At 39.1% G+C, this 19,077-nt stretch overlaps 1 protein-coding gene across 4 annotated transcripts in view; it reads right to left on the bottom strand.

The window, feature by feature from the left end:
* LOC113677815 (A disintegrin and metalloproteinase with thrombospondin motifs 2) overlaps window positions 1-19,077 on the bottom strand; it is a 30,256-nt gene that overhangs the window by 1,694 nt on the left and 9,485 nt on the right. For 2 of the 4 annotated variants that reach the window (XM_089197726.1, XM_089197725.1), the window contains exons 7-35: window positions 18,455-18,540; window positions 17,563-17,770; window positions 16,733-16,818; window positions 15,881-16,085; window positions 15,327-15,475; window positions 14,776-14,859; window positions 13,615-13,742; window positions 13,169-13,188; window positions 12,609-12,714; window positions 12,255-12,398; window positions 11,877-12,009; window positions 11,101-11,223; window positions 10,395-10,573; window positions 9,726-9,789; window positions 9,424-9,541; window positions 8,589-8,729; window positions 7,695-7,861; window positions 7,157-7,246; window positions 6,230-6,347; window positions 5,448-5,593; window positions 4,980-5,100; window positions 4,497-4,571; window positions 3,901-4,064; window positions 2,913-3,039; window positions 2,463-2,589; window positions 1,629-1,830; window positions 1,295-1,436; window positions 891-1,049; window positions 278-534 (exon numbers count right to left, since the gene is read on the bottom strand). In XM_089197726.1, coding sequence (XP_089053852.1) covers window positions 278-534; window positions 891-1,049; window positions 1,295-1,436; window positions 1,629-1,830; window positions 2,463-2,589; window positions 2,913-3,039; window positions 3,901-4,064; window positions 4,497-4,571; window positions 4,980-5,100; window positions 5,448-5,593; window positions 6,230-6,347; window positions 7,157-7,246; window positions 7,695-7,861; window positions 8,589-8,729; window positions 9,424-9,541; window positions 9,726-9,789; window positions 10,395-10,573; window positions 11,101-11,223; window positions 11,877-12,009; window positions 12,255-12,398; window positions 12,609-12,714; window positions 13,169-13,188; window positions 13,615-13,742; window positions 14,776-14,859; window positions 15,327-15,475; window positions 15,881-16,085; window positions 16,733-16,818; window positions 17,563-17,770; window positions 18,455-18,540 — 3,869 coding nt within the window. The remainder of the gene's footprint in view (window positions 1-277; window positions 535-890; window positions 1,050-1,294; window positions 1,437-1,628; window positions 1,831-2,462; window positions 2,590-2,912; window positions 3,040-3,900; window positions 4,065-4,496; window positions 4,572-4,979; window positions 5,101-5,447; window positions 5,594-6,229; window positions 6,348-7,156; window positions 7,247-7,694; window positions 7,862-8,588; window positions 8,730-9,423; window positions 9,542-9,725; window positions 9,790-10,394; window positions 10,574-11,100; window positions 11,224-11,876; window positions 12,010-12,254; window positions 12,399-12,608; window positions 12,715-13,168; window positions 13,189-13,614; window positions 13,743-14,775; window positions 14,860-15,326; window positions 15,476-15,880; window positions 16,086-16,732; window positions 16,819-17,562; window positions 17,771-18,454; window positions 18,541-19,077) is intronic. The other 2 variants (XM_089197727.1, XM_089197728.1) reach the window with 2 other exon arrangements.

Genomic DNA, 19,077 nt, shown 5'->3' with positions numbered 1-19,077 from the left:
TGGTAGTAAAGAGAATCATGTGTCATTTACTAGCCAGAAGAATTAGAGAGAGATTATAAGAATCCCAACTAAAGGAAATTCCTTTGTGATTGACTAGGCACGATAGTTAGTTTTTCTTTTTTTTTCTGCACAGCAGAATTTTAAAGAACTGGTCAGAACTGTTCGTCTTGCTACGGTGGTACCTTAATTTTTGTAAATAAGCGTCTAGAAAGAGCTTACTATTCTCCTCACGAAAACTCTTAAACTCACATGAGCCACACAAGGCATTGCATTTTACCTGATAAGGCAAGTAAGATGAGATGAGAAGTCGCTCATTATGCCATTCATTGAGTTGGTTTTTCGACTTATACCATAATCGCCGTTCTCTTCTGGATTTTGGGTCCCTGTGGATAACCCGGAGCGAGCCCATATTTGCCCCGTACATATGATACCAGAAGTCAATACACACTCTTTTAGCCTTCACCAGTGGACTTGCTAACCTGGCGCGATAATTTCGTTTCTGTGGATCTGATGCCTCTATGTAAACGTAAAAACCTGCAGAAATCAATAAAGTAGTCAGTCAATCAACTAGCCAGCCTCAGAGCTGCTTAATTATTCATCAGGTAGCCTGTCAGCTGGCATGGTCTGTCTAACTCTGTCTGTCTCAATGTTATTGAGAGCGCGTTGCAGTATCCGAAAGGAGGAAACTCGAAGACGTGAGTTTAGCCTACAGTCGTAGCTGAACTTCTTTCAAAGCTTTTTCCAGACCTCACAACATTACTGGTGTAGTTGCATGATAAAACATATCTCCGAAATCGTTACTAAATTCCTCAGAAAGTTCATTACCAAAAGTCGCTTACAGAATACTAAAGATACATCTAAAATACAGTGCCAAGAGTTGAGGGACTCGCCTTTGGATGTCCCATGAGTGTGATCTACGGAGGGGCCTGTCTTCCTACTTGGTGTACTGCTGTTCCACAGAGTCCAGTCAAATTGATCTAGACTAGATCCACGTACATTCTCCCAACCGCAAAGACCTTGCTCGAAAGTACATGAAATGTTGACAAAATCTGAAAGAAATGAGGGCAAAACATAGCATATTAGTACAGCGTATACGGTTGCTCCTAGCAGTATTTTCCGCTCCTTTGAAGAAGTTAGTCGGTTTTGCCAGCGAGGCACAAATTAAGGAAGAATATTCTTAACTGAAATGGAACGAGTATAGAACAGCCATATGTTGAACTCGAAATACCTAAGTTCAATTTTTAGAGATGCTCTAACTCCTCTAAGATGCGTGACATGCACCCTGAATACTCACCTTCACCTGCACATGGCTCTTTCCTACATCTCCTAATAATGCCTTCTTTTGTTTCCCTTGGACAATTCAAAGACAAGGCCCCCAGTATATCGCGGCACTCTACTGAGCGAGACTGGTAACTGCTTCCACACGTTCGTGAACACTTTGGACCGAAAAAAAAATCAAATCACTTAGTACTAGAATGAACAGTTAGTCTATTCAAGCACCAAAATACGTATCCTCTGGGGCAGTTTTCAATACAGCGTAGCTTTCCGAAAAAGAAGTTGTCACTGACTGAACATCTGAGGCAGCATCTTTCATAATTGTTAACTATGTAACAAACGTAATCACCCACCTCTGACCAGTTTCCCGTAACCCACTTTGCAGGACACGAATCATCGTTACATATTTGTTCGATTTCAGGTTTATCCGCTGTACAAAGTGAGGAGTTAACCAGCATTTTACCCAAGACACCTTTGCATTCTACAGTACGGTTTTGCTTTCCACGATCACATGGCTTTGAACAGTTGCTCCACTCAGAGACACTCCATTCATACCTGAATCACACAAGTTAATTGTAGAGCTGATTCTCAACCACAGAAGTGATCATACCCATCTAATTTCTCCTTCAAGTATTACAGATGAATCAAACGGGAAGGTAATGAGAATAGGGAATATGATCGGTAATTGAAGAAGCTCTTGATCGTGACCAAGCGACAGTACCAAAGAAAATGTTAAGAGGACAGTACGGAGGATATGCATACTGATGGTCAGGCCTAAAGGGTTCCTGGACTTACAAGACAGCTTGTACATCGCAAAATCCTGGCCAAGATCTTGTAACTAAGTTATTACCAATACATGTCAATATTTAACATCATTTATTATCATAGACCTTTATAATTTATTCCTGCCTCTTTGATGTTTGCTGACCATAGCAAAATATCATTTCAAGACTTTATGATACCACAACGCGAATCACTTTGGCGGATTTTTATGCGAACGGCTTAAAGGCAGAATAGCCTTTGTTTCACAAGAACTGAAAAATCTTTCCGCAAAAAGTTCACTTCTATCAGTACAGTTTTGATAAATTTGTGTTGCAGTGGTTACAGATATAGGACATGGAAAAACATTAACATTAACCTTAATTAGAAAATGAATCCTGAGGCAAGATAAATAGCTGCTTTCATACCTCTCACATGCTGTTAAATTGCAAGTTCTGGTCAAAGGTTCGGGTTTATTGACGGTAAAGCAGTTTTTTTCTGAAACTTCACTGTCGTCTTCTCTTTTGAGGCATCTGTATATGCGTGTTTGTATTCCTTAAAAATAGAGAAGATATTGATTTTTGAGTTAGAGCAGAAAAGGTAGGTAATTTGAATTGGCAAGTGCAGCTCGACTAACCGATCGATGCACGCTTAAGTGTTACACTTTTACCAAACTGAAAAGTCATCATTTTCACAAGCAAGGAAATGCACTAACTCCTGCCTCTATTTAGCAAAAAACAGATTTCGTTGTCAACTCTCAGCTCACGTTTAAAATTCTCTTAAATTCTTTGCATTCGCTAAAATTAACAACCTAAATAGCATTCTCTTTCCTTGAAGTGGAACCCGGAAAATTCATTCATTATTGTTAATTTACAAACCTTCTCCGCAGGTTCTGGAACATTCAGACCATTTGAGATGAGACCAATAGAAATCACTTTCATTGCTGTTTGGTTTGTTAAGCGAATAACGCAGAGTTACAGGCGCTGGTGACTCACTAATCTTTACCTGCAACAACAGAGCATTTCTTTCTGAATGAATTTAATTGAACAGTTGTAGCCGGGGAAAGAACGAGTACTAATTTGAACAACTTAGGAAACTCTCCTGGGTAACTGCACGGTAAATGGATATTTGAATCTCATCTTACATACTAAGAATTATCAAGTTCTCGCTACAGTAGGATCCTCTGTAAGGTGGATACCCTTGGGACTAGAGAAAGTGTTCCCTGCACAGATGTGTTCCTTGAGTGTGGATTACAGGTAAAGGAGTTACAGGAACATTATTCTTGCTGGGACAGAAGTTAACATCCCTTGTTAAGAGATGTTCCAAAAGAAAGGTTACATGTCATCCTGAGGCTCGTGAATTTATTATTTTGATACGTTACATCACAGGTGGAGGGTAAACTATAGGTGTTGTATAAAGTAATCACATACTTCTTGTTCGTGAGCTATAAGTGGAGGGTCTTAATAGGGTGATGGTTAACCGTTTAAATTTTGGTCATTCTACGGCTGACGGTTCATTTTTTATCTGTAATCATCGTCATAATTTCATCTAATCACGAAGTTGATTTTTGTTACGTTAAACAAAAGTGACGAGATCTCGTCAAAACCTGGCAAAACAAGGCCAACCCGGCTCATGTTATCAGGCCCACAATATCATTTAAAATCTGACAAATTTTTAGACACCCCTCTTAGAAACTACGTAACTCCATTTTCACTTCTTCCACAGATACTAACTTTATTTTTGTATTCCCTAATTGGTGCCTGTGGGATGCGTCTTAATAATAACCAATGTTGACATGGTTGAGCAATTCAAACGTATTTTGTCACGTTCAAATGTTTTGATACCTGTTTGAATTTCTAGACTAACCTTCACTTTGATCCTATCCGTGAGAGGCCCCAGCGCATTGAGACTCTCTTTGTTTCCATGTCGTGTATAAATAAACTTCGCGCCAGCAAATTTGTACACTGAGGAGACGGATTTCACCTCGGCCCCATTCAAATACTGTTTCTCTGCACCCATAGCTTCTAGAACTGTTGATCAATCAATCATGCTGTGATAGTTTGTTGCAATTCTTTTCAACGTTTTACACGAAAAATACCCCTCACCATCGTTATGAAATGCAACCATTATAAGCGAAAAAAAACATATGGACGCCCACTACTTTGTACCGAGCTTCCTGACAGAGGCAGGTTTCATACAAAAGACTCAATCTACATGTTATCCTTCCTTTTACGTGTGTACCTAATGCTTCGAGAATCAACTCTCGTTTAATGAGTCACTTGTATGGACATGCGAAGATTACCTTACATACAGAAAGTTTTCTTTCACGGTAAAGTGTTGGGTTTATAAGATCGTGGAACTTTGATTTATGACTGTTTTGAAATTGGAGGATTAACCATAAGCCGTTATTTATTTAGAGATAATGTTTGTCTAGTCTGAACCACAACATGCAAAATACTAACCTAAGAAATTGGGGGATGTGTCCTCCAACATAATGTTGGTTGACCCCACCGGACACTCGAGTAATGTCTGAAGATCTGAGATGTTAAAAACAAAACAGTTACAATAGAAGACACACGTGATAACTTTTAGAAGACATAACACGCAGAAATAGGTAACAACTGGGTACGTAAGTTGAAATGAAGGTAACCAAAACCAGCCTTTGTGGATGACCAAAAGTCCTTCTTTTCTGAAGAAACTGCGTTGCTGTGTCCTCGGACTAGTGGCACGCAAGTAAAGCTATCGGTTGATTGATGATCACTAAACCAGAGAATCATAACAAAGCTAACATTTCGAGTGTTACTCTGCGTCGCAATTAAATTACTCTTGCCAACCTCTATTGAACAACAGTTCACATCATTACCGCAAGATTTCCACCAGAACTAATTTTTTTTCGCTACTCTTTAAAGAACGAAAGGTCCTTATTCGATTGCAAGATAGAATACCTTCTTTAGGTAACAAAGAGATGGATCCTTCACTTGGTGTGCATAAGTGACCGTCGCCGCCACAAACGCCACAATTGTCCAGAGTTTTATTTGATCCAACGATGCCATCACATCCGACTTTCTGTGGATCGGGAAAAGTTTTATCCGCAATTAGTTAAATTCGCTTATCATTGGGCGACTGTATCTCCCAAAAAGGATGAATAAGAGAATGATGAAGTTATTTACCGTAACCCTTTCAATCCTATGATCTAAATAGTAATTCTCCTCATTGTCTGCCAAACAATTCCTATGATATCATTTCTAATAATTTGGCATTGCGTCACCTAACAATCCCCTGATTGATATTTTTTTTCGTTCTCATCACTTGTCTGCTTGATATTGTTGTGATAATGTAAGGAGAAATTCTGTGTTGATCACTCACGGGAATTAAAGGTTAACAGCGCTTACGCTGATCGAAACGGTACTTACCTGACATTTACTCTGAATACAGACATCAAACGATGTCAGATCGTCGTTACATTTGGTTCCGTTTTCGACGTCCAGTGGTACGATATCAACCCTTCTGCCGTTCTCAGTTGCCTCACAGAACTGTTGACAAGGATTGAGGTCGAGTCCTGTAGAGAAAACAAGACTAATCTTAACTCAAAGTTGAACCTTCTTAAAACGGACACCTTAAGAAAAAAAAAAAGTGCTGTCAGAGAAAGGTGATAAAAAATAGATTTTATGTTGTCGTGAGTCTTTTCAGTAATAGGTCACAGATGGCGTCAACATGTGGTAAGAGCAAAAAGGTGGCCCTTTAGGCGCAGCCGAGTGAGTCACTGATGTTTTTACCACGTACAAACGTCAAGAGTGAGTGAGTCGTCGCACGTTTCGCCTGACTGTCGGTTACTAATTGACTGTTATATTCTGGTAATTCGCAGCTCGAACGCGCCTAAAGGCCTATGTCTTTCTCGAGAGGTGGTCGTCGTAGAGAGGTGTGTATGTATGGACCTTCGGCCGGGACAATAAATGTAGCTATTGTAGTGAGGTGGTATTTGTAGAGATGTGGTCGTTAGCAAATGATGTACTGTGTGGTCGAAACACCCTTAATATCAGTCTATCTACAAATGTCAGACGAATAAAAAGAGAAAAGTTTTACTGAGACTGTTACCATGCAACATTTCATAGTCACCCAATTCAGTTAAAACAGAAACGATTAGATTTACTTCTAATATTACTTAGAGGGTGGATTTTACTGAAGAGGAACATACTGTTGTTAATTGTTGTGAATCTCATCATTCCCAGGCCACATGGGTTGTTTTCAAGTGAGATGTCATCCAAAGCGAAATCACTGAGGTATCCGTCACCTCTCACTCCTTGGAATACGATCTGCAACAATGAAATGATGGGTAAAATGATGAGGTTTGATGAGCTCGAAAATCTATCATCTTCATGTATGACAAGCAACTGCCGAGTCTGCGCACCTAACTTCTTCTCAGGAAAAGAGGGCGTTGGATGTGACGAGGCTGAACATGTGTAGAGCGATGCGGAAGAGACTATGTGCTAATCAAGAAAGGGAGTAGTTTCTAAAGATACTGTTTTGCTACTTCAGTGGGGATATTACATATCAAATGTGTGAATAATGTAAGTTAACCACCGTAAAGAGTTTTTAAAGCTGCCGTTTCGAGCGTTAGCCCTTTGCCAGAGCGAATGGAGGAATTGTGGGTTGTGTGTGTTTTATATGCAGAAAAATGGAGCCACTCTATTGATGGAAACTTGGTAACATAAAAACAAGAACGAATTAGTAGAATGAAAAACGTTTGTAGATACTGCAGGGATTAAGAAGACCGGTTTGAAAGATAATTTTTTTTGAGAGATAATTCGTTTATTAAAATAATATCTAGCAGTCGTGAGGCTGAATTACATGTTTTAAAAAAATAATGGATAATCTATATATATACGGCAAATATAATAATGAAATTTGGACTATCAAGTGGCCCTGACTACATTGCGCATAATAAATGAGTTCTTAAATCTGTTAGTCCTGATTAATGGCAGCGAGTAAACTCTTTTATGCCTCCGTTCATGATTACATGGTCCACGCTTAGCTAATAATAGGTTCCGAAGTTCTCTCGTTGACATGTTTGGATGTTTGAGGGTTAAACCTCTCAGACTGCACAACCTATAGCACTACTTACCCTATATGGCCTCTTGCTGAATATCGTGACGTGCCTCCATACCCAATTGTCTCCTCTATTCCTGTTAACCGCCCAGACAACTTTTTCGCCCTGCAAAATGAAGAAATGCTTGAATAAAAGTTTATCGTAGAATATCAAGAAAAGAACCGCACAGTATGTCAAAAATTTTGCTTCTTTTGGCACCGGATCTCTTTCTGAAAAGAGTCAGAGAAGAAAAACATGAAAAGAAAAAAAAAAGCAGCCACATGTCATGTTTCTAGGCTCGAGACTAAATAAGAAACCTATGAACGGTACACAAGTTTTTTTTCTTTCGCTTGACTACCCTAAACTGACATTGGTTCGGATCGGATTGAGGAACTTTTCTTCCTTGACGACAAGTTGCTGTTACATTATTTACACACACCTTCTGAACTCAAACTGGTCATAAGAGTTCGGAAAAAAATACCTTAAGGACTTCAAATTGACGCGATTTAACTGCAAGGATTATTTGATTTCATCACCACATGTAAGTCATTTGTGCATTCAGAATTATACTCACTGTATCGCTTTTGATGATAAGTTGAAGCTCTCCCATATGTGCATTGTCACCAAACGAATGATACCAGAACTTTAGACATGCAACCTTAAGTCCTATATACGGACTGATCAAACGGGCCTTGTCTTGAGGGTTAAGTGGCCGAGAGGTCTCCAAAAATACGTAATGGCCTACACACAAAGTACGAAGAAACATATGTTAACAGTCACATAACCCTGTTGATGAGAAAACTGCTCAGTGTTCTTGTTCTTATTTGATTCCGATTTTACTCCAGGCAAATTTACGCCATATTTTAAAAAAATATACCTCAATTTAAAAAAAAAAATCATATCTCTGACATAAAAATCAAGAGCTGTCCAAGTTTGTGATCGTTCCCTTGATTCTCATAGGCCTTTATGTTGGATTCAATAATGATACCTTAGTGAGAAATAAGATTCTAGTCACCCTCAGGGATTAAAGAGTTAATGAAAACGGAGCTAATATTGGATGTAGAAGAACAACCAACTTCTATGAGCCAAAATTGTCTTCATTTCAACCAGCTTGCAGAACTTAACACTACACAATAACAATGAAGGGGTAAGTTTCTAAAGAAACTGTACTGCTGCGTCGGTGTGAGAGTATAACACAGTAATTTGGTATTATCAACTGAATTGATAACATAAATTGGCCACCGTAGAGAGTTTCAAAGCTGACGTTTAGAGCGTTAGCCCTTCGTTATTCCCTCTGAGAGGGGCTAATGCTCGAAACGTCTGCTTTGGAACTCTTTACGGTGGCCAATTTACGTTATCAACTCAGTTGATGATACCAAATTACCTTACTACCAAATAGCAATGAATAGAAAAGGGAAATAAGTAAGGATTACAGTAATAACCAAATGCTGGGTTTTTCCTTCCTCACCATCTCTTCCTTTAGTGTGATCTGCGGAGGGTCCTGTACCAGCGGTCGGGGTGCGACCCTTGTTGTGCTTCCAGTCATAATTATCATGAGCATCATTTGTCCAGCCACACAGACCAGTCTCAAAGTCACAGTCGATGCTCGCTAAGTGATTTTAAGAGAAATGAAAAAGCAGCATTAGCCAGGAAAGATAAGGTTTGATGAATTTACTCTTTAATTCGATAGCGTGAGGCATTGGGGAAATGGAGTCCTTATCATTGAGCAAATTTCTGAAAGAAGAATTAAACGCAACCAAAACTATGGTACTCGGTAAGTAGCGCTGAAAATTGCAAGAGTATTCATCCTTTTTTCCGTGGCCGTGGCTGTTTAATCATAGAGCAGGTCATACCAAGACTAATACATTTTTCCCGCGATATATATTATCATTCCCTATCAGAATAATCTTGGAAACATTTCGTTCTCCGAGGACCAAGCTCAGCCTTGAAATCTATTTACTCCATCTCCACACAGGAAGCCTTCAGCATTTTGATCCTAGCGACAGACACAACACTTCTTTACGGAAAAGTCATATCGATCGTTTTTCTTTGATTCACGCTTGTACCACATGTCTTCCACCTTTTTGTTTCCGAAATTGTTTAGAATACGAGTTAAAAACATAAAAAGATACTTCCAAAGGGTCTTGATATCAGCAGGCAAGTCAGGAATTTAAAGATAAAATTTAACTTCTTGAAGAATGAACTCCGCAAGAAAAGAACAAAAACAAGGAAAACAGAAAGCAAGCATGCAGGAAAACTTATGACAACAACAATAACAAAACCTGAATAAAGTGAGATCTAACCTTTAAAGATATCATGTGCTGCCCAGTTGCCGGCAATTTCTGGTAAAATCAAAGTTGCGCGTCTCTTGCACTGTTCATTTCTTGACGCCTCGAACGTTAACAGCTGACCAGGGCAGTCCTGGTGAAAAAGATAAACAAGCCATTATGGTAGAGTTTAAAAGTCCTCAAGTTCGTAGATGTAAGTCACTTGCATACGTTGGCTCTTATTCATGCTGCTATCTTTAGCCGGTAAGCAGTCATTGGTTGGTTATTATGGCATTTACGATGCTATTGATGACGCAACAGATGTTATTAAAACGTACCTCAGTGTTACAAAGTTCAAATTTAGCATCTTCCCCCTCACAAGGTCTCCCGAGGTTTTGAGGCCTACAAGCAAAATAAATTAATTTTCTACATCATTATTCTTCTTCTGAGTAAAAGGCTACAATACAATAGTTACATTGTAAATACTGATACAATCAAAAATTAAATTTATGATACAAAGTTATAGAAAAACACACTAAAGGAGTCATACCAAATGGAGATTTAATTTTGAAATTACGAGCATTATTTCAGACCAAATTGCACTTAGTTCAATTACCGCTATTAATTCTGTTCAGAAAACTGGCAGAATTGCATCAGGCCGAACTTACCACGCCCTTCAAGTATGGCCGTTACGTACTTAACCTCCAAAATTGAAAGCTAACGATAAAGGCAAACTCGAAACCCGCACTCATAACCACATAATACACCAGCAAAAGCTTATATTCTGTTTAAAGGTTAGAGAAATTCAAAATAACAGCCAATCTTGACCGTTGGCTGGTTTTGTTCCAGAGAAGAACGACACTCTCTAGAAATTCAGAATGTAGGGTGCGTAAAAGACATATCGTGCACATTCACCTTAACTGTGTGAATGAAATCCGTTACATCCTCTCAATCTAACATACGGTGCTAAATATTGACTCGATTCTTTAAACTGTGACAACACTTACACTGGATTATTGCAATTCCTTGTTTGGTAACGGATCCCTACACCGCACGGTTTTGAACATTCACTGAGTCCACTCCATTCACTCCAGCCACCATGAACCGGTTTAACTTTTGGTCGAGGCAGAGGAATGCTGATATCTTCATCATCATCCACCGGGACGCATTCTCCCAATCGACACCACTGGGGAATAGAAACATTCAGTTGTTCTTCAGACAGTCGCTATTTAAATGACATATAGAAACAGAGTCCTGTCTTGGGTTGACTTAGATATGTACCAAATCATCGCCTTCTAATTGAGACAACGTAAGAGCGGTTGAAAGAACGCTGAGTTCGTTGGAAATGCATGTGACATTTATGCTTTAGAATAAAATTTTAACATCAACCGGACCTTTCTTTGGCGTAGAAGAAAACCGTTACAACAGTAAGTATCATGAAGGATTATACGCGCACAACTGGTAGAGTAAAAGCATTACGTCGAGACATGATAAGGTCTTATTTATCGGCAAAACGCAGTCTGACAATTTGATCAATCTTCCGTATAGGTTCTTGTAACTGCTAAAGGGCTTATTAGAGACTGATAAAGCAGGAATTTTTCTTGAATGTGTGTCAAGAGTCCTCCCTATTTCAAGTGCAGCTAATGACCGGTATAATTTTGCTGTATATAATATATATCAGAATCAAGCAGAAAAACTTAATTCATATCTCACTTTATCAACTCCGCATTTTGTTCCTTCCAAGGCCGCTGTACGTCTTGTTTGACAAAAGCGGTTGTTATAAGTTGAAAAGGACAAACGGCTGCACCATAACTCTTTACACGGATCGCGCTTCATCTGCCAAGTTGAAGCGAAAAAAAATCCAAATTACAATTTGCGAAGGAGAGCAACTACAGGACTATAGCCGAGCTACATCACCGTAACTTCAGTCGTTTCTGAAATGTAAACTAGCATAAAAAGTGTCAGAACAATAGTTCTGTGCAAAGACGCCCAATTTGCAAGAATAAAGTAAAAGGGAACAAGTATAGAGCAGTTTTCACTGAGTTTCCAAAAACCAAAACCAATGTAACCTCAATCAGTCTGAGCGAAGGTCTTGATTAGTCAATTAGAGCACCAAGAAATAATGCATGAAAGGCAGGAAAACAAGAGATTGTTCAAATCAGGATTGATTTTAGTTTTGAATTTGATTGATCGAGATGGTGGCCTCAGTTTTCTAGACAATCGTCAAGTTAAGTTGAGCAAAACCAAGGTTATCATGGATTACTTTCGACGCTCAATTGAAAACAGCTCTAAAAAAAAAGACGAAGAAGAAAAAACGTGGCAGGGATCGTACATAAAAACAACTCAAATATACGCCTATTTTTCAAGATGCACGAACTAAACAACCATCACCTCACATAAGACACTCATTAAGACCCAAGAGAGTTTTATCATGGACCTACGGTTCCTTCGATATCTTCTATCGCACAAAATGAACTAGTTGAACTAACCCCGCTACAGAATCTGGTATTTTTACCAAATTCACGCTGACATTGTTCATCAATAGAGTAAATCTGGCCTGGAAGCTTCTTCAAGTATGGTATTTCATTTCTAAATGGTACGTCATCTATACACCAAAGAGCTCTACGAAAAAAAAAAAACACCAAGAAAAAAAAAGTGAAAAAAATTTTAAGGTGACTAAGAATTATAAAAACACAATCTAATTTTCTTTATGAGGAGGAGAACTAAGATAAAATGGTGTAAAACGCTAACGGGTTATTTGATGCGAGGTAAGATGATGAGGCATAAAATATTTTCATTTTTGGGAATAATCGACAAATCAACCGACCAGTTAATCATAAATGGCATTACATAATCCTGTGACGTACCTGAGTTTCGTAATCAGATCCCGCCGACTACAGGAAGACCAGTAAAAGCGGTCAAACCGGGAGCGCACCAGAGGCGCCATGATACTGCCTTTGATGACGTCATTAGAACAGTTGTTCTTCACTCCATCATGTTCCATTCCTAGCCTGTTTATAATAAGAAAGTATCGTGTTTTTGTTTGGTTTATGTAACTAGAAAAGTAGGTTTATGGGATCTGAAACTTCACGGGCAATATATATATACGCAAACACCAAGCTCTTTAAACTGTATAACATGCGCAACGCTTAATGCGTAACGAAGATTCAGCGCATGTTGCAAAATGCACAATAATCTATGCGCTATGAGCTACAACTTACGTATGTCCTGTCTCATGAGCGATGATAAATGATGAAGTGAATCCGTCTTCTTCGTTCAGAGTGCAGCTTCGTACTCGATAACACATGCCGTGAACTGGGGCGTAACCTGGAGATCGGCAATTCAATTGGTTTAAAACTCGTACTTATTGCAACGTTTGGATATGGAATGATTTAAACACTGGTAGAGAACAATAATAAATGCTTTGCATGCGTCAGACCCTTTACACTACCGAGCAGCGGCAATGACAGACTTGAAACCGGCACACCTGGAGACCTTATGAACATCTTTCCAGTTTTCCCTCATCGTTTACGATTCTCATAATAATATTCTCGTCAACATAGCAAAATCAAATGATTAATTTCAATTGACAGGAAAACCTCAGACTGATACAAGCCTTCAGAATAAAAAAAAATAGATCAAAGATGAAAATTGGTTTAATTAGCTCGAATTCAGTTTTCAATGACGAAAGACAATGAAAGGTATACTGATGAATGTACATTCACGTTCGCATCCCTCAACAGACCAGTCGAAAAGAAACTGCTTCGATTAAGTCTAGTACCTGAAGGTCCAAAGTCTTTTCTGTGAAAAGATAAAAGATACAAAACAAAAGCACATTAGTTAAGCGGTATACACGATAAGCAATTAAGTGCTCCTGCTAAAGATACGGTTCGCATCCAATAATAAGATACACATTCGATCAGGTACAAAGCAGTTACGATAATAAGTGACACTTTCCGAAGTGTTCGGAAAGCCTCGACGATCTTGTAAGAATAAATGAAAATATCCGCCAGAAGTCCTCCAAAGAGAGTTGTCCCTTCAATGGTGACACAAATGTGACAGTAACGTATATGTATTTTATTCAAGTGGGATCGAAGTTTGCTTCTTTGTAGACGGCGCCCCTGACTACCGATGCCCTTAAAGACAGACGCAAGTAACATTTCGCAGATTACGTTCACTCAGATTACCCAATATGCATATGATATGGTACAAGTGAAAGACTGTTACCTTGTAAGAAACACGGTCTGATCGTAAAAATCTTTGTCGACTTTGTCAAAGCCTTTCCTCGTCTTATGGCCCCAGTAACAAACACTTGATAAGCTTGCCATCGGTTTGCCGGTAATTTTGATTTCTCTCTAAGATACAACAAACAATTGCAATATGTTTTAACTTTACACAGCCCGCGCTGCAAACTCGATCAAAACGTCTCAGTAGAGACTTAAACAAACCACGATGGCGACGGCAACGAGAAAGTGGCAAAACAGAATATTTTATAAGCACATAACGGCACGTGCGTTTTAAAATTTTGTACATTTCCTAGCCGTCCTCTGCAGAACAACAACGTGAAATCACCAAAAGTTGCGCGGCTCTGACGGCTAATTATTATGTTTCCATTTAGAACTGAACGTTGCTCACAAATCTTATGCTGAAGATGAGGTCTGACGCCGTTAAAGACGGTAATCGCATCCACTCATTCTAGACATTCTTAGAAGAAAAAGACAGATTAATTTTTTTTAATCGACGTTTTCCTAAGCGTTGCCGTCCTGATTGCTTAACCCTTTAGCCCCCAAGAGTGACTAGTATCTTGTTTCCCCTTACTTAATCACCCCTGAATCAAACATGAAAGTTATGAGAAAAGAAGAGATGATTATCAACTAAAGAAGCTCTTGACTGTTACACAAATTCTCCCTGTCAGCCTCTTTGGAAATTTATAGAGAACAGTATGGAGAATATGCATACTGATGTTGGTGGGTAAAGGGTTAAACTACGGTCCCTTCTTTGCACATCGGACGTGCAGAATACGAGCGTATGAAAATCAGCTGGAACCGTTATTTCTAGGGTGAGATTTGAACCTTTGAGCCACAAACACTCTTGCCCTAATCCTGATGTTCTGTTCATTCTCATGGCAGCTTACCATGTATTTACCATATGAATCGCGTCGTCCATATCCGGATATGCACGAATACTTTCCTTCATTCGCAATACTGAATGATGAAATTATTGAAGGGGCAGCACTGGAAACAATTTACAAACAAACGTGAAAACGTGATTCAACGATTAGAGCGGGAAAGTTAAGCAAAATCAAGCTTTTTTCCGTGCCATCCTGTCCAAGTGAACGTAATTTAAGAAAACTTCACACTCTATAAATTATTAGGAATCGTGTCTTACCGGGTCTCTTTCCAGAAGAACAAGTTTAACGACCACAAAATAGATAGGAGCACCAATTGACTTGTGCTGAAATATTCTGGAGACCTGTGACAAAGGAAACATTGAAAAAGGACAGTTACAGACTAGTTATATCACTATAGAGATATTCTATTACATCCACCTCCCTGATGCAAAAAGAGAGTCCCCACAAAAGGACCAGCTTAATTAGCTTCACTTGATCGTGATGGGTGTCTTTGGGTGAGAGCAGTTCTGAAATGGGCTTTTGTCCGCAACTGACGTTCGACATCCTGAGCGGGAGTTATCATCAGTCAAGGTACTCTAGTCAAGTCAAGTCTTGACTCTCTGATAGTGACTTCCTCTCAGTTTGTAGAAATGGTAGTCACTACTGTCGGTAACAGTCCTCCTTTGGTATAAGGGGGATCAGTTTTTTAAAGAAACTTCGGTGCTCTATCTGTGGGGTATAGCAACATAATTTTGTCTTATCAACTAAGTTGATAATATAAATTTGCCGCCGTAAAAAGGTAATAGAAAAGATGAAAGAATTTACTTACTATGTTCATCAAAGTTAAGACGTATTTCTCTGCTTTCTCTTTGCCATGAAACTTCACCACAGAACTATCAGCGGCTGCCATTACTTCTATGTATTTTGGTTGGGTTTTGACCATTTCAGGGAACTTCATATCAGGCAGGGAGATTGTACCTGTGAAAGCAATGGAGATCGTTTACCAATGAAAACCGCAATTTGTTTACTTGACAAAGCAGTAGGGTCAGTAAGCATGTACGTACGCTGAAAATATTTGATATTCTCTTAACATGAGAGCACTAAGTTGTGAGTACAGTCCGTGCTTCTTAGAGCTGGCTTTCTGGTGTAAGTGTATAACGCTTAGATGAAAGTGAGAGGCACTTTCAAAAAATCTCGAAAAAATCTTAATATTTTAGGGAAACGTAATGAAGCAGCTGCTCATCATCATCATCATCAACAGCAGCAGCAGCAGTATCGTTATCATCATCAGCATCATTATCCTCATCATTGTTATTATCATCAACCACAACTTTGGGTCACTTAAAACATAATAAATTTTTTTACGGCAAAAATATCACGAACTTGGCACGGTAATGGCAACATGTATCCGACGATCAATATGCGATTCCCGCGGGATGTACTGTTTTTCTCCGTTCACAAGGAAAGATTTGCCTGTATCCAGGTCCTTGGCGAACCACCGGTGAGAGGTGAAAGTATTCACATGCATTTCCTCTGCAGGAGAAAGATTGCTAAAAAATCTCGTCTCGCCATCCTCGATGTAGTAAATCTTCGAGAGACGGAAAGGAAAGAAAATTAAGCAAGGTCAAGAGACTCTTTCGCGAGGATTACTTATCATGCAGCGGTCACGATCAAACAAAAGGCACAAGTACAGGCAGCCTCCATCGTTACGTACATTACAGAGGAAAAATCATACATAAGAAAAATGTCTGAGATCTTGCAGAACTTGCGCATAACATAAGGGAAACCGAAAACAAACAGATTCAAAGAAATGAATGAAGAAACAGTGTAGTGCACCACAGGGCAGAATTTTGCATTCTTTTTGGTTTGGGAGCAAAAAGAAGAACCTCCAATGAATATTCCTGGTTCTTCGATGTTCAACTATGGAAACCTGAATACTGATGGTCAAAATTTTCGAACGAGTTCTTAGCCAATTATTAGAGGATTTAACACTAAACGCTTCAAACGCTGTCTGTTCTCGAGCCTGCTTATTATGCTTCCAGTAAAGCAGAAGCTTGGCTCAAGATTAGATGACAACATAAGACACCCCTCAGTTGTTTATCTACTTTGTTCATATAACTCACTTACCTGTTTCACAATGCGTTATTTTTTCTTAGGAGAACTGACTGAATATAAGGAAAATATACTCCTGTTCCTTTAATTTATAATATCGACAAGACGCAAAGGACGCCTCACCTTCACAAAGCGATTTGATTTGTTGATGAATGTTATGTGGCTGTTTGGCTGAGCGGGACCCAAGGGGTCGGGAAGCTTAAGTCCAGCTAAAAAATAACAAAATGCTTGCGTCATGTGGAAAGAATGACAGGTGTGTAGATTCCATCGATGGACTTGGATGGGTTCACAGCAAGGATTTAAAGGTTAATGGAGGATCAAGGGCTATATACCAGCCCTTAGAGGCTAATCCTCCTATTTTTATAGACTAAAATTCATTTTAGAACAACACCTACATGTGTTCCTCTGTGAAAACAAGGATAATCTGGACGGGCAGAAATGGGCCAATGATTTCTCACGACTTATCTTATCTCTCTTAAACAATAAATCTAGCAAAGCGAATAAATCCAACCACTTTAGATGAACACAACGGTCAAACATTTGAAAATGTACGAACAATGTACCGACTGGGTGGCGTGCTTTCATGCAGTCGAAATCACGCTGTCTCACAAAAGTTGCAAACAACCACACAAGCCAGTAAATCACGGTGTTTGAGAAGTGTCTAACTTTTTTGGTGAGGCTCAAAACAGAACGGTAAATTAACCTGATGCGCTTACTTGAATAAGTTTTGTGTTCAATAAGTCTCGAGTTTTCCTTCTCCCTATTTTCTTTGCTTTTCCAGATTTCTAACTCTTGTTTTGCGATCTTTATATCTTTTCCTTGGAAATTTCGCGCGGGAAATTGGCGAGCAAGCGCGCAAAACTGATACCCTCGAGCTCGTGCATGCCCTACGTTTGACTGCTGTGTTCCACATATGTCGTTGTCGAGACAGATAAACTTGGTGTGTAACTCACGTGGTATAGTGACGTAAACATTGGCTGGTTTTTTAGCATTGGTGCCTGTTGGTGGTGTGTAAGTCTTTTCCCTATTGAGAAAGAACGCTTTGCCGGTGTCGTAGTCTCTAGCTATCCATTTATGAACCGTATAAGTATCTATTTCCAGTGTTGCTCCTTTTGGTAAGATTCGAAAGTATTTTTCTTTTCCCTCGAAGACATAATACATCTGTCATCAATGAAAATATACCATATTTTAAAAAATGCCCCGTCAACCGTTGTTTATTTGGTCACGGCCGATTGCTTACTTCCTTGATCGATTGACATATAAGTGAACTAAATATGTTAAATTTCTACAAAAACTGTGGTGCTGCGTCGGTGAGAGTTATTACAAGACAATTTGGTTTTTATAAACAGAGTTGATAATGTAAAATGGCCACTTAAAAGAGTTTCTAAAGCTGAAGTTTCGAAAGTTACCCCTTCGTCAGAGCGAAGGATAAGTAAATTAACTGACCATTAATCAATAGTTATTGAAGTGAGCGTTACAAGGGGAACGTCAAATGAAATATTAAGCGAGCCCCCTTATGAAAATATGAAGAATATAAAGAGGTTACATATACCGAGTAAAATCATGGGTGACGACAATTTACATTTGATATCAGAGGCGTTTACCATTTTCCGGTATAGACCTACCAGACCGGCACAAAGGATTAATTATCTTTTGATGGTTTTACCCTTTTTTCTTTTTCATTCTTTTAGATTATAGGAGACGATTTCAGAATTGATCGATCTAGGTGGAAATCTTCTTGATAATGGAGTACTCTTCATGAATGGAGTGGTCTCATAAGCCACTTTTAACTAAAGGCAGCCTTCTCAACCATTTTCAAGAATGATGAATGTATATCAAGATCACCTTGATCGCTCGGCCTGAGCGGTTTATTATTTGAAGGTAAGCGCTTAAAGAGCGAGCTGCTTCGGCTTCATTCGGTTCTCCGTCCGCTACAAGGAAAATGTTGTAATATGTGTGGAGGTCATCAGTGAAACATCCTTAAATGAATTTCCCTGTTAATTATGCTCCAGTGGAGTTTGACATACTTAGTTTAATCACTAGAAAGTGAAGCTGTAAAGCACTAAACACTTGTTTAATTCAAGTGACGCAATTACCAAAGCAAAATAAAACAACTGAAAAAAAAATGGAATTTTTGTTGCGCATTCACTGTCTCCACTTCAAATCAGATTATAGAGAGTCGGTTTTTGTGGTGGTAAAAAACTCGTTAACCCAGGAAAGAACCTTTCGAACAACTGAAAACAAGGATTAAGAACACACTCGACCCCCGTTTGAAAGAAAGGTTTAGGTGGGGGGGGGGGGGAGTGGGGGAACGGCGGAGAGGGTGAGGGTGGAATGCTGTTATTACTGCACAAACATGCCATAGCAACAATCTTCAGCACACAACAACAGCATATCTGCAATTAATACATGAGGAAAATACGTAACAAAAGAAATGTCCTAAAACTAGACTAAAGCTATTTTTTTAA

Source organism: Pocillopora damicornis, chromosome 2, assembly GCF_964200805.1.
Source record: "Pocillopora damicornis chromosome 2, jaPocDami1.2, whole genome shotgun sequence".
In the NCBI taxonomy this organism is placed as follows: domain Eukaryota; kingdom Metazoa; phylum Cnidaria; class Anthozoa; order Scleractinia; family Pocilloporidae; genus Pocillopora; species Pocillopora damicornis.
The sequence above is the reverse complement of the archived record's forward strand: the minus strand, read 5'-3'. Positions and strand labels throughout refer to the sequence as shown.